General features: G+C 36.7%; 1 protein-coding gene across 3 annotated transcripts in view; it reads left to right on the top strand.

Annotated features, from left to right (window-relative positions):
- Positions 1-12,638: 12,638 nt before the first annotated feature.
- cmss1 (cms1 ribosomal small subunit homolog) overlaps positions 12,639-13,439 on the top strand; it is a 7,133-nt gene continuing 6,332 nt past the window's right edge. The window contains exon 1 of one of the 3 annotated variants that reach the window (XM_016509684.1): positions 12,639-12,775. In XM_016509684.1, the coding sequence (XP_016365170.1) occupies positions 12,727-12,775 (49 nt within the window). In that variant the 5' untranslated portion in view covers positions 12,639-12,726. The remainder of the gene's footprint in view (positions 12,776-13,439) is intronic. The other 2 variants (XM_016509683.1, XM_016509685.1) reach the window with 2 other exon arrangements.

Below are 13,439 nucleotides of genomic sequence, written 5' to 3' on the forward strand. Positions count from 1 at the left end.
GTGTGCAGAAGACAGCTGAGTACCTCCTGTGTACAGTTGCTGTTATTTTGGGATATGAAATCATGGCTTTTGTTCTAAAAATGGATGCCCTGAATGTGCGATGATGGCAGCGAACGAAAATACACATTCAATGTAAACATTTTATGACCTCAAGAAGTGCTCAGTCCAGATAGGCACTGACATCCCAAGATGTTCGCAGGCAAACCTCATCTCGTTCCACGGGACAGATTCAGCACAGCACTTAAGCAAAAATCCCCTCATGCGTAAGTTAGATCCCATAGGAAAGAAAGTCACAAATGAGATCCTCTAAAAAGGCAGGCGTTTCTGCTAGACAGCAATGAAATTAATGGGAGAGTGAATGGAGACGTTTGCTTAAGTCTCCTGCTTCTCAGATTTTTCCCCTGAGAGAAAGACTCCAGGCTCTCGGCTGCTTTTGCTTTGGGATGCAGATTTTCCATTGGACATTAAGTGACAGCCCAACACAGTATGAAAAATGATCCAAATTAGCCCTAAAATCAAACATCGAAATGAATGTTATTAATATTACTAATATAAATGATAATAACAAAAGTAGTATTTAAATTACCATGATTACTTTAAACTTAAACATGAAAATTAATTATAATATAATTAATAACAGAATTGTTATTACCATGAACTACATAGTCCAAAAGTTCTGACCAGACATAGGTCGAACTGGAAAATTGTCAGTTTTGCTTTCTTAATTTATCTGGAATTTCATTGTTTTCATGCTTTTGGCAGCCAATAAATCATTGCACAAAACAAGTTGTGTTCAGCACAAGCCTCATTTATCCATGTTGCAAGTGAAACTCTATTAATTTTGTCTGGGTCAGATTTTTTATTATGTTGTAAAGCGTGTAGTTTTGGTTGTGGTTTTCAAGGATGAGTGGATGTCATGCTGACATCTGCCTAACCTATTTCTGTACAGATAATTAGACGCGCGACCTTTGACCTCAACAAAAATATAAGGGTTTCTTCTCATTTTAAAAATCATAATGCATGCATGATCAAATGGTGAGTTGCATCACATTTTATTTCCATTTATTTTTATTTTTAAATCTCCCAAGACTAAATTATATTTTTAAATAATTATTAACAACTAATAATGATCAACTATTTACAAATTATTTAAAAGTTGTTTTGTTTAAAAAACACTTTTGAATTATTATTCAATAATTGTAATAGTTCAATAATAATAATTCAATAATTACAGTATTATTAATTTACTCATATTATAAAATATCGATAGCTCTATATTCTTGTATCAACTTTATCATTTTGTCTCCATTCCAAAGGAGAAATATAAAAGAAGAAAGATCTGAGACAGAGTTGATGCTTAAATAAAACAGAACTGCATTAAATCTCCTGAGATATGAAAGAGCAACATCTAAGTCACAGTCAGGGTAGACGTTTTTATTAAATGCACAGAACATGAATATATGATCCCTTATTACTGAAGCGCAGTGACTTCCATAATCAGGGCAGAACACTCTGCAATATAAAAGTGAGTTAAACTAGAACTAAGCTGCATGTATTACTATTCACAGAATCACAACACAGGCTTCACAATAAAGGTCCCGTAAACGGTATTTGCACATGTCGGCATTGAATATTTTTCACCGCTTTGGGGTTTCTTATGGAAATGGACATTTCAGTTGATCATTTGGGACATCTAGTATGCATGTCCTGTAATCTTCTTCATTAGGCATATTGATACTACCGAGACAGAGAGAGAGGAATAAAAAGCTTGTTTATGACTGCAATAGAAGCTCAGATCACTGTTATTGATGGTCTTTGCTTAGCCAAATGCATTAAAGGCCACGTTTGTGTGTGTATGCACAGCCTTTTGTTTAGTTTGACCTGCATTACAGACATTATGCTTTTGTTACGATGCTTTGTGTACAGTGACACATCATTATGATAAATCTGTTCCTTGGTGACAAGATGAACTACACTTTGAAAGACACACGATTTCTCTTTTTCCTCCCTTGTCACACACACACACACACTGACCCTCGTGTACGACCAAGATGGATTGCTGTCAAAAGGACAGACACAATAAATAAGCAAACAAAGCAATAACAGGCCATTTCCATGCAGATCCAAAGGCATCCATCAATAAACACCTGAACATCCGCAGGCGGGACGAACATGTGCGACGTCTCAGCGTAGAGGTATACAGCTGGGTTATGAATGTAGTCGTCTCTGTAATCTATCAGGGTTGAGTTTTAACTGCAGTCTGTCTCTGTGGGGGCCAGGAGTGTGTCACATTGACAAATGCAGCATTTTACCACTCATCAAGTACTGCTAATGCGCTCCAAAAAGAGCTTAGAGACTGCTTCCTGTTCTCTCTCTATATTCACTGACATGAGTTGACGCTGCACAATGAGTTGCTCATTTCTGACTTTTTTTCTTCACGAGCGCACATCTGCCTTTCCGCTAATTAGCTGTGTTTACGTTAAGGTGGCAGTCGCTAAGACCTGCATCTGAAAACTAATCACAAGACGAGCACATAAAAAGAGTTGATCGTGCCAGGCTAATTATTTTCTTCAGTGGGATTTTGACTACCTTGTCTTTCTTGAGACGTACAGAAAGTAATGGCCCAAAAAGTATTTTGATACTTAAGCCACACTTGAAAAATATATGAATGCCACTTGCTGTAGATAGCAACATAACAAACCTAGTGGAATCTTCAAACATAAATATAAATTTACAATTTCATTTTGTGAAATGTTTCGCTTGAAAAGTGTGCTTCTGCAATCATTCTTTTGAATAAATGCCACTTGGTTTCATATTTCACCTAATGCAATGACATTCATGCATTTTTAAGTGTGGCTTCGGTGTCCAAATACTTTATGAGAAGTTATGATGCTGTTGAGGCTAGACTCATAACTTTCAGAATTGTTTTTCATATGCAAACCAAAATACATTCACATGGAAAACTGATAACACTTACCTCTGCCACTTAAATGATAGGTTTCATGTGGTTCTTTTTTAACCAACCCATATTTACAAGTAGTAATTTCCAATAATGTATAATCATCTGTATAGCGCAGTGCCAAAACACTTTGTCACTTTCAGGATTTCACTGGTGTTACATTCAAATAATCACTGGTTTAACATCTTTTACACTTGTAGGTAGCTTGTAGGTGTGGTTCTATACTGTCAGAATTAGAAATACTGCAAATACATTGAACCGATTGCCACTGACAGTGCTGTTCTAACATAATTTAAAAAATGTGACAGTGTCTGCAACACACAAAAACCATTAGATGATACCTGCTCAATAAGTTAACATAAAAAAGAAAGAAAGAAAATTCGATCATCATTTACTCACCTGTTTCAAATCTGCAGGACTGACTATATATACAGTATATATATATATATATATATTGAAGAGGGTTCTCTTGTAAAGGCTTAGAGGAACATTTTATTGCTCAGAAGTTATATATATACTTGAAAATCCTTAGATTTTTTTCTACAACACACACTCACACCCCAAACTGTCTTATCTAGTTACTTATTAGAAACTATTCAGTGTTTTTGCAAAAAAAAACATGTGAATTTTCAGAATGGGTGTGTGCAGTTTACTTTGTAGAACAAAACATCAAAGTATCATCAAGTTATGTTTACCAAAGACTTTGTTTTACTTATAAATTAAAATAAAAACCTTTATAAAACCCCATGAGAAAAGGATCCAGTGCAAATTAGTCTTCTAGGTTCTGATGTCATACCTACACCACTCTATGAAATGAAGGGATAGTCCACCCAAAAATGAAATTTCTCTCATCATTTACCTGTAAGGAACAAAAAAGGTGATGTTAGTTAGAATTTTCATGCACAATAATAATGTGTAAATGAAATTAGAGAGTTTTTCAGTGAATAATTACTGAAATTCCATTACCTTCCTTTCACAATGGTATTGTATGGCTTCAGAAAACTTGCACAAGTCATACGTACCAATTTCATGGTCCTTTTTTAACTTAATGTGACTTAATGTGACTGCTTTTGCTTTATTGATAGCCTGTATTCTACAAAACATCTTTTCAGTTCCACAAAAGAAAGTGGATGACAGAGGTTAATAACATTTTACAACAAGGTTTCATTTGTTAACATTAGTTAACTACATTAGTTGAACTAGCAATCAAAAGTTGTATCTGTTAATATTAGTTAATGCACTATGAACTAAAAAAAAGAACAATTGTATTTTTATTAACTAACATGAACTAAGGTTAATAAATGCTATAAAAATATATTGCACATTGCCAGTTTATGTTAGCTAATGCATTAAGTTAGAAATAACTGATGTGCATTTTTCTTAAATAATTCAAAAATTCAAATAATTCAATTGCTGTCACTGGGGCAATACCCTAAAGTACAAAAGCTAAATAGTACATATTTGTACATTATTTACCCCTAAATAGTGCATATTAGTACCTTAACAGTATTAGTACTTTAAGAGTACATATTACTAACCTTAAGTGAACATATTGGTATCTATATTAGTTTTCGAAGAAAACTTAGGGTACTTCCCCAGTGACAGCTCTGTATCTTTTTTTTCTGAGAGTTATAGAATTCAATTATTCCTCTTATACCATGGACACAACACCTCAAGACACTGTTCAGATGTTTTAATCCAATACATTTGTCTGGATTTTGTCCTTCAAACGCTCTTGTGTGTATAACTAATTTCTTTCCCATCTCACCCCAAGCCTCCGGTGCTAATTCCAAAATGTAATTTTAGAGCTATACGTAAGGCTTGAGCCATTGATATGCAGACTAAGAGAGAGACAGAGAGAGAAAGAGAGATTAAGCGTTTGTGAATTAACTGCTTCTTTGCATCTCTCAGCCAGTGTTCGGCAACAGCATATCTTCTAATAGCGAAACTGTAAGTTTAACTGCTTCAAAAATAGCGATGTTACCACCTCGCTAATGAGAAATGAAAATAATAATAATAAAAAGTAATTTAATTGGAATAACATGGAAATTGTCATTTTTATCCTATTGTTAGTCATATGTGTTTGCTTGATTAGAGTCTTTTGTGGGTTTCGGTTTATTTGTCTTTATACGCTGTAAGGATCTTTAAAATAACATATAATTTGGCAAAGTAATGTGGAACTATAATGCAGTTGAGAGACCTGTAACTACTTCATTTTGTAGCTATGCTTTTACTAGGAAATAATTGCACACCTTAGAATGTTCATCAACAAATCAGAATCCAGCATTCAACAGCCCCGTGGTATAACTGATGTTAACAAATGAGACCTTACAGTAAAGTGTTACCGCTAATGTTAATGTTTTTGATTAACGATTACAAGGGCACATGAATTTAAAAAAATTAAATGATGTGCATGGATAAATCATTTATAATGAATACTGCAATATTCCATAAAAAATAAGAATTGTCTGTTTAGATTCACTGTGACTTTAAATTTAATGAAATTAGATGTTAATTACCCTTGTATACCATCATCTTAACAGTGCTGTTGTTACAGCATTTGTGAAACACACATTAATAGTGTGCAACATTACGAGTGCTGACCTGATAATAAATACACATTAGCGGCTCGCAGCGCTCTGCGGTTAGAGTTCGATGGGTAATCTCCATGCAGGTCTTCCCAGTGATACAATTACACTTGGGACTCATTAATATTAGATGAACTATTAACGTATAGGCCATTTCATATGGAGGCTGACGACTCTCTGCGCATGCATATGCAATGTATGCACACCCACACACAAGTACACACTCAGGGGTGCAGCTGTGCTTACTTGTTGGATGAAAATCCCCCAGCAAAATGGGCACTGTGTTTTTGCACATGACAAAGTGCTGGAGGGGCGGGTTTGGAACAGGGATTGATTTTTGAATTGAAGAGTGCAGCAGCGGCTATGTATCATCATCTCCCTGCTCCTTCCCTCTCTCTATCTCCCCTTCTCTCTGTCTTCTGATGTTGGCGTTTAGCGTGTGTGTGTGTGTGTGTGTGAGTGTGTGCCTGCCTGCCTGAGTGCATCTCTAGCAGAGAAGCTCAGAGGGAAAGTGGGTCACACTCGGCTCGCCTCAAGACTAAGACCAGATCTGCTATGCACACACGTTTAAACACAGCGCAACGCACCTACACACACATGCACGCATGCACAAATCCACCTTTACATAAAAATGCACATCATATTGCCCCTAATCCTCCAGAGAGAGGATCTCAGTACATCACTATGAGTCTTGAGTTATTTGAGAGGACAGTTCACTATTCAGAAGAGTGAATTACCCTGCAGCTTTTCAAGGGAGAATAGGACACAGTTTGTGAGGACTTACCTCTCTCTCTCTTTCTCAACCCCTCCTTATATCTACTGGGTGGATTAAACCAATGTCTCTTTCATCCTCAGTTGGCAGTATGAGCGCTTCTCTGAGTCATGCTCTTCCCGGGTTCTGCTGAGTTGTTGGGTATGTAAAATCTGTGCAGGCAAGTGAGCAGCATCACCTGGGAATACATAACTGTACCATACTGTCACTCTATTTTAAAGCATGGTGAGCATTTCAGCCGTTTAGCATATTGAGGACATTTTGTACTGCCAGGATATGGATATAGTTTCCATTTCATATAATAACTGTTCTGTATCCAGACCAAATCTATCTACAATATGTGAAGAAGAAGCTTTCTGTAGGAAAGAAATCTCACAAATGGGATCAGTTTATCTTCTCGTTTGTTTAAACAGCTGTGAGATTAAATGGAGAGTAAATGGAGATTTTCAGAGGTCTTCTGCTTCTCGGATTCTTCTGCTGGGTAAAAAGACCCGGGTAATCTCACATGTCTCCTCTAGAGAGCTCAACTGCATCTCAAGCTGCACTCAGATGTGCCAGGATACCAAAGTCTGCAATCAAAAGTCAGAGATTTCAAAATTCATCAAACTTGTCCAAGATCAAATGATCTGAGATGTAAAATCTACTTTAATTAATAACCATGCAAATCGTGACTTTTTAAAAATCCCCTGACAAAAGAAAGAGCATAAAATTCCAGATGATATATTCTATTAAATTCTATCCTATTCTATTCTATTCTATTATAAACACACAATATTTATAAAATATTATATTATAATATAATGTAATATACACACATACATACATAATTATATAAATACAAATAATAAATATATAGAAATAAACTGACAAGGCTGGTATAGTCTAATGTACACAATACATACACACACACACACACACGCACTCATATATATTATACATACGCACACAAACATGTATACTGATTATATAAATACTGATAAATCATATATTTATATATAATATATGCACATACATATATACACACAGACACACACACACACACATATATACACACTAATTACATAAATAAATCAACATGCTGACATGGCTGGTACAGTCAAATCTTACAATGATATTTAAATAAGACCGATCCTGTCGTCACTCTTGCATGCCCGCCACATGCTGCTTTGTGAACACTGGTAGTATTGTGTTGTAGAGTGATGAAATACTTTTTAACTACGTACGCAATTATTGCATACAGCACTAACGTCAAAACTAGCAGTGCGCTTTTGGCCTCGTGTTTAGTCAATACTGTGTGTGTGCGTATATGAATATTTCCACACCACAGAGTGCATTGGCATGGACTAAAGAACTATTCGGCGTGAGACAGCAGGGAAGAGATGCCACACTCAGTGAATAATTTGTTTATTGATTGCAGCATTTAAATGCAGTATTGATAAAGAGGAATTCACTCTAATGGAAAGGAATGGTTGCAGTATCAAAGACTTATTGCATCTGGGAGAATGCAGGACTGACAAATTTTATTGAATGACGCTGGAAGCGCTCGGGGGAGAGATAAAAAGATGAAGGGAATGCTGAAGGGAGAGAAAAGAAAGAGACCAGCACTGCTGTCGTTTTTGATGCTGGTGGGCTGATGTCCACAATCCAGACCAGCACTGGGAATTCATTCCGGTTTAAACTAGTCTTTTTGTCATACGAGTGGTATTGTTTTGCCAGTCATTTCTTCCAGGACATCAAGAATCATCTTTAACCCAGCTGTAGCTTAAGCCTCACGGTCCACATGGCAGAAATCTGTGTCCATGCATTCGACCACACACTAATGGCAGCATGTGTCACTGTGGGCGGATCGTTCCCGTGCGAGTAACACGCAAGACGACATGGGCGTATTCATTGGCCTTTCCCGGCAAAATACTATACGTTATATTTGAATTGAGTTCAAGATGTGTTCAAACACACATATAAAAGATATGTTGCTACACCGTGTGCGCGAAGCTTCGCTAAATGATATGTGCACTTGGAGCCGGTTTCCTCCACACGGCCTGTTTGAATGCAGACTCCATAAATGATTTAATGTGAAGCGCTACATTCTGTGCTTGATCTGCAGGCCATTTCTTACACACTTAGGCTAGATTATATATTACACACACCGTGTAATTTATAGACGTACTTTGGATGCTATATATTAGATGCAGAAAGGCAAAAGAAAAAGGCCTGTGCCATCTAGTATACCAGAGAGATTTGACTATCGTCATTTACGGTTATTCGCTATTCCGAGTCATAAGGGTGGAAGGATAGAGAAAAACCTCATGGGTCTGTCAAGGAATATTAGACTGCAGATATTCAATTCAATAGTGGCTTTATGAGTTTCTGCATTACCCTAGAAATGACTGGCATGGTAGCGGAATCGAAAGAATCGGTGACAACCTTTCTTTCCATCTCTCTTTATATCAGACGAGACGTAAGAGAAGGAAAGAGAGTAAGAAAGAGAGAGAATGGGAGCGTGGGTAGAGTCCCATGCTGCCACAGTAGGGGTAAATTATCCATAATCAGGGCATCAGTGTGGATGGGTCCATCGGAACCTAACACTTATACCCCATAATCAGCACCTCCGTGTCAACCAATCGCTTATAGCTGCACAAATTGCCACCATTGCCACTACACTGTCTATATTGCAGATGCGTTTGAGTGTGTGTTTGCGTGTGTATCAGCGCACACTGCCTCGCCACAATAGAGAGGTCAAATTCTCAGAAAAAAAGATGAGCAAAATAAGCAAGGATGATTAGAAAGAGCGATTAGATTGTTGGCTTTCAAAGCCGTGTTAAATCATCTTTCTTCTTTCAAATGGGGACCCAGTAAATTGCCCTCTAATCTTCAAATCATCATCACAGGGAGGAGGACAAGCGGTGACAATGACAATTCAAAAAATGCAGAGGAGATTCTGTGCCTCGTGAATGCAATTGCGGCCGTTGTTTCCTAATTTTCTGCGGCGCTCGAATCTTCAGCCACAATAAACTCTTATCATTTCCAAGTGAGAAGCGCTGACCTGGATTTGTCAGCACTGCGTTTGAGTAAGGACTCTCAGCTCTGAACATAAACCGCATTCTTTTGTGCTGCTTAAATTGGGGCTCTCAAAGCTCTGTTAGATACTCTAGCATGACCTATTCCTGTTATTTCTCAACCTTTGACGAAAAAAACCCTCTGCACCACCCGCCTGCAACTTCCAGCCAACTTAACAGCCCTGTCTCTAGTAATGTTACATATGGCGCACATATATAAGAGATGCATCATATGCCGTGCTGCTATTAAATAGGCCACTGCAATGTAAAGTTCACATCCACACTGGGAGTTGTATTTGTTATGTATATTTAACCCATACTCAAACACAGATTGGTGCCATACCATGGAATGTATTGAATGAGGTGCCTGGATTGAAGGACGACAGAAAAAATAAGGAGAGCAGTAGCTTTCTATTCTGCTCTGATAGCCACAAAACCACGCCAAATGCTGTGGATGTATGTTAGAAATCAGGAACCTGTGAAGAACATTGTGCTTCCTACATTTTTCATCTTCAAACAAAACTTGCCATTTCAGCGTGTTTTCCATAATGTTTACATGTAGTAGGTGGAGAGCAGAGACAGTCTTTCAACAGGCTGTTCGAAGACATTTGACCACATAAGTATTTCTAAAGCAGTCCGGTCGAATGTAAGTGGTCAAAAGTGGACAAGCATATTTAGTGTTGTCCACTTGCAATCAGATCGATGAAAACACATCTTAATACCAGGTGTAAATGGGGCCTGAGACATTTCTCAAAATATCTTCAGAATTTTGATGATAACAGAAGTTTCAATTTTGGACAAACTATCCCTTTAAAAAAAACCTGCAGACTTTTTCAAATTAGTTTTAACTACTAACTGAGGTTTAGTATGTAAAAAAAAAGTACAAATAAAAGTCAGTCAGTAAAAAAGTCAGTAAAAAAAGTGGCAGTGTGTGTATATATATATATATTCAAAGTTGATTAAAAAATGTGGGGTCAGCAAAAATGTGACAGTAAAGACATTTAAAATGTTACAAAAGTTTGTGATTTTACATAAATGCTATTTTTTGAACTGTATATTCATCAAAGAATCCTGAAAAAATGTATCACGGTTTCTATAAAAATATTAAGCATCACAACTGTTTTTTAACATTGATAATAATACGAACATAACACCAAATAAGCATATAAGAATGATTTCTTAAGGATCATGTGACACTGAAGACTGGAAATTCAGTGATGACATCACAGAAATAAGCTACATTTTAAAATATATTAAAATAGAAAACAGTTATTTTTAATTGTAATAATATTTCACAATATTACTGTTTCTACTGAATTTATGATCAAATAAATGCAGCCTTGGTCAACATAAGATACTTATTTAATTTTTTTTTTTTTAAAGTCTTCATTACTCCACAACTATATAATAGCTATATAATAAAAATAACTATATAATAATAACTGTAAATATAAAAATATGCTTTTTGCAGCCCTAAGGTTTAGTTTTGGGGGCCAGTGGGTCATACTAACCAGACAAGAGCTTGAGCTCTTGGTTATACTTGAGCTCTTGGTTACAATAAACAGCTTATTTGCACTAATATTTTGTTTCACTACACTGGTGTAGTGGTCATATTATGCCTGAAATGTCAGTTACTTAACTTATATATTTATATAATTGTTGTAGGGAAAGAAATATCACACAAGCAAGAGCATTGTTGTATGTAAACCTACGTTTAAATGAATCACGCACATTCAAACCACACAATGGGGTGATCTATGAACTATAAGCATTGTGCTCTTGATCAAAGCACTCCACCTCAGGTTACTCCAGAGGGACTGACCCTGTAATAAGGTTCGGTACTGCAAGTCAGTTTGGATCACAGCGTCAGCTAAATTACAAAATATAACATGCCAGTGACTACAATCTGCACTCAGTTTTAAGAATTTATTTGATTGCTGCATTACTCCATTGCGTTCCCGTGGGCCTTAAGTGTTGTTACCCAAAGGATAGCTCTTAATAACACGGAAAATCTACTGAAACAATGAATCCCATAATGCACTGAACGCATTCCACACTCCATCAGTCTTTTGACCACCGCGGCTCGAATCCAACGCAGCTTCACAGTCTATTTCAGAGCATGTTGCCATGACGAGAACCTACTTGTTACTAAGGATCACTCAGGAAGAAAAGAAAGAAAGAAAGAAAGAAAGAAAGAATGAAAGAAAGGAGACAATGAGAGAGAATGGTTGTAATTAAGGGCAAATCACAATGTTGAGGGTCTTTTTCTCTCTTCCTTTTTGTGTGTGAGTGTGCATGTAAATGTGTATTTAAAGGTTGCACTTGAAAGTCCAAGGTTGTAAAATATTCCTCCTCGTTTCATGGACCAAGTTGAAATTGCATAATCTTAATTCAATTACATAAAATGCAGCTGCACAACTGCAGTTCGTGATAAGAACTTGATCTTTACTGTAAAATTCAGATCATCTTCAGCAGTATTTGGGACAACAGCATTAAAACAAACTGCTAGGCAAGCTTCTCTCAGTTGCCAACTGCTCTTGAATAATTAGATATGGCTTTAGAGGATTTCTGCAAAATCATTTCCATCTTTGGTCAACTACAAGTGATCTCTGTGTTAGATGAACAGCCTGTGAAGTTGCTTTCAGTGTTGTACGCTGAAGGGAAACAGAGATTTTTAATTCACGTTTGTGATGAATAAATAATTGCGTGCGCGTTCTTGTGTGTGTGTGTGTGTGCGCGTGAGCTTGGAATGGCATGGAATGAGAAAGGAGGAATTATAGAGTTATATGACCAGTCGGAAAGTGGAACAAACGAACACACACACGCACGCACACACATTTTAAATGATCCTTACCCAGAGAGAGAGAGAGAGACAGAGAGAGACAGAGAGAGAGAGAGAGAGAGAGAAGTAAACATCCTGCAGAGTGATAATTATAATTTTATAGGACTCAGCGCCGCCTAGTGGTTCAGACTTAGTTCATCTGAATACCGCATGTAATGAAACTACACGAAAATAAATTAATAAAAAATAAAAACCACACGGTCTCGGTTACTTTTAGACGTATTTTGGGTTAAAAATTCAAATCCCAAATTAAGTCAACAATCAATCAAATAACTGAAAATAATAAAGTACATTTTTAGTAGTACTCGAATGTTTTGTTTTTGGCTTCAAATGATATAAAAGTCGTATTATGAAAACCATTTTATTTGACGGTCGGTTTTCTTTTTTCGTTTTTCTTTTTCAATACTTTTGTTTTTGTCGGTAGATTCGCGAAGTTTTTTTGCCTAGGCGAATCTGCCGTGCGCAAACTTCAGGCATGCAATTGCGGTATGACGGTTTCCGTTTGAGACATGGCTGATGATTTGGGAGACGAGTGGTGGACCCAGGGCGACAATTCAGGTAGCAAACATGTTCATTATGTGAAACTACATAGTTTTTTTGTTTATTTCAGCTATACTTTGTAGCGTACTGTTTGTATCATGTATTTGTTGCTCTGCGCGTGTCGGTTTTAAACTGCCTGCTGTGCCAGTGCACACTTTGTAGCGCTCTAAAATATTCTCCCTAACAAGGTTCTGTTAGATCTTTAAAAATTCAGCTGTAACTTACATGAAACTCCTGTCAGTAAACGGGCACCATTTGGAACTTGGTTAGTTGTGTATTCACAGATCTATGGCTAAACATCTCTTACTAGATTCAGACTACTCAAAACACGTGCCCACAGAGCATCTTGGGATATGTAGTTTTCCATTTAAATAATTGCAGTTCCTAATTTTTGTATTTTAGTTCCAGGACTGGGTAGATTACTTACAAATTGTAGTCCGTTACTAATTCCAAATTACATGACAAAAATTGTAGCCTAGTTAGTAACGTAATCCGTTACATTACACATTTTATGTGATATTTAAAGGGGTCCTATTATGCTTTTTCACTTTTTCAACTTTAGTTAGTCTGTAATGTTGCTGTTTGAGCATAAAAAAGATCTGCAAAGTTACAAAGCCCAAAGTCCACTCCAAAAGGAGATATTTTATTTAACAGAAATCACTTTTCAAAAACTACAACGAAC

Source organism: Sinocyclocheilus rhinocerous, unplaced genomic scaffold (assembly GCF_001515625.1).
Source record: "Sinocyclocheilus rhinocerous isolate Xijiao unplaced genomic scaffold, SAMN03320098_v1.1 scaffold2369, whole genome shotgun sequence".
Lineage (NCBI taxonomy): Eukaryota > Metazoa > Chordata > Actinopteri > Cypriniformes > Cyprinidae > Sinocyclocheilus > Sinocyclocheilus rhinocerous.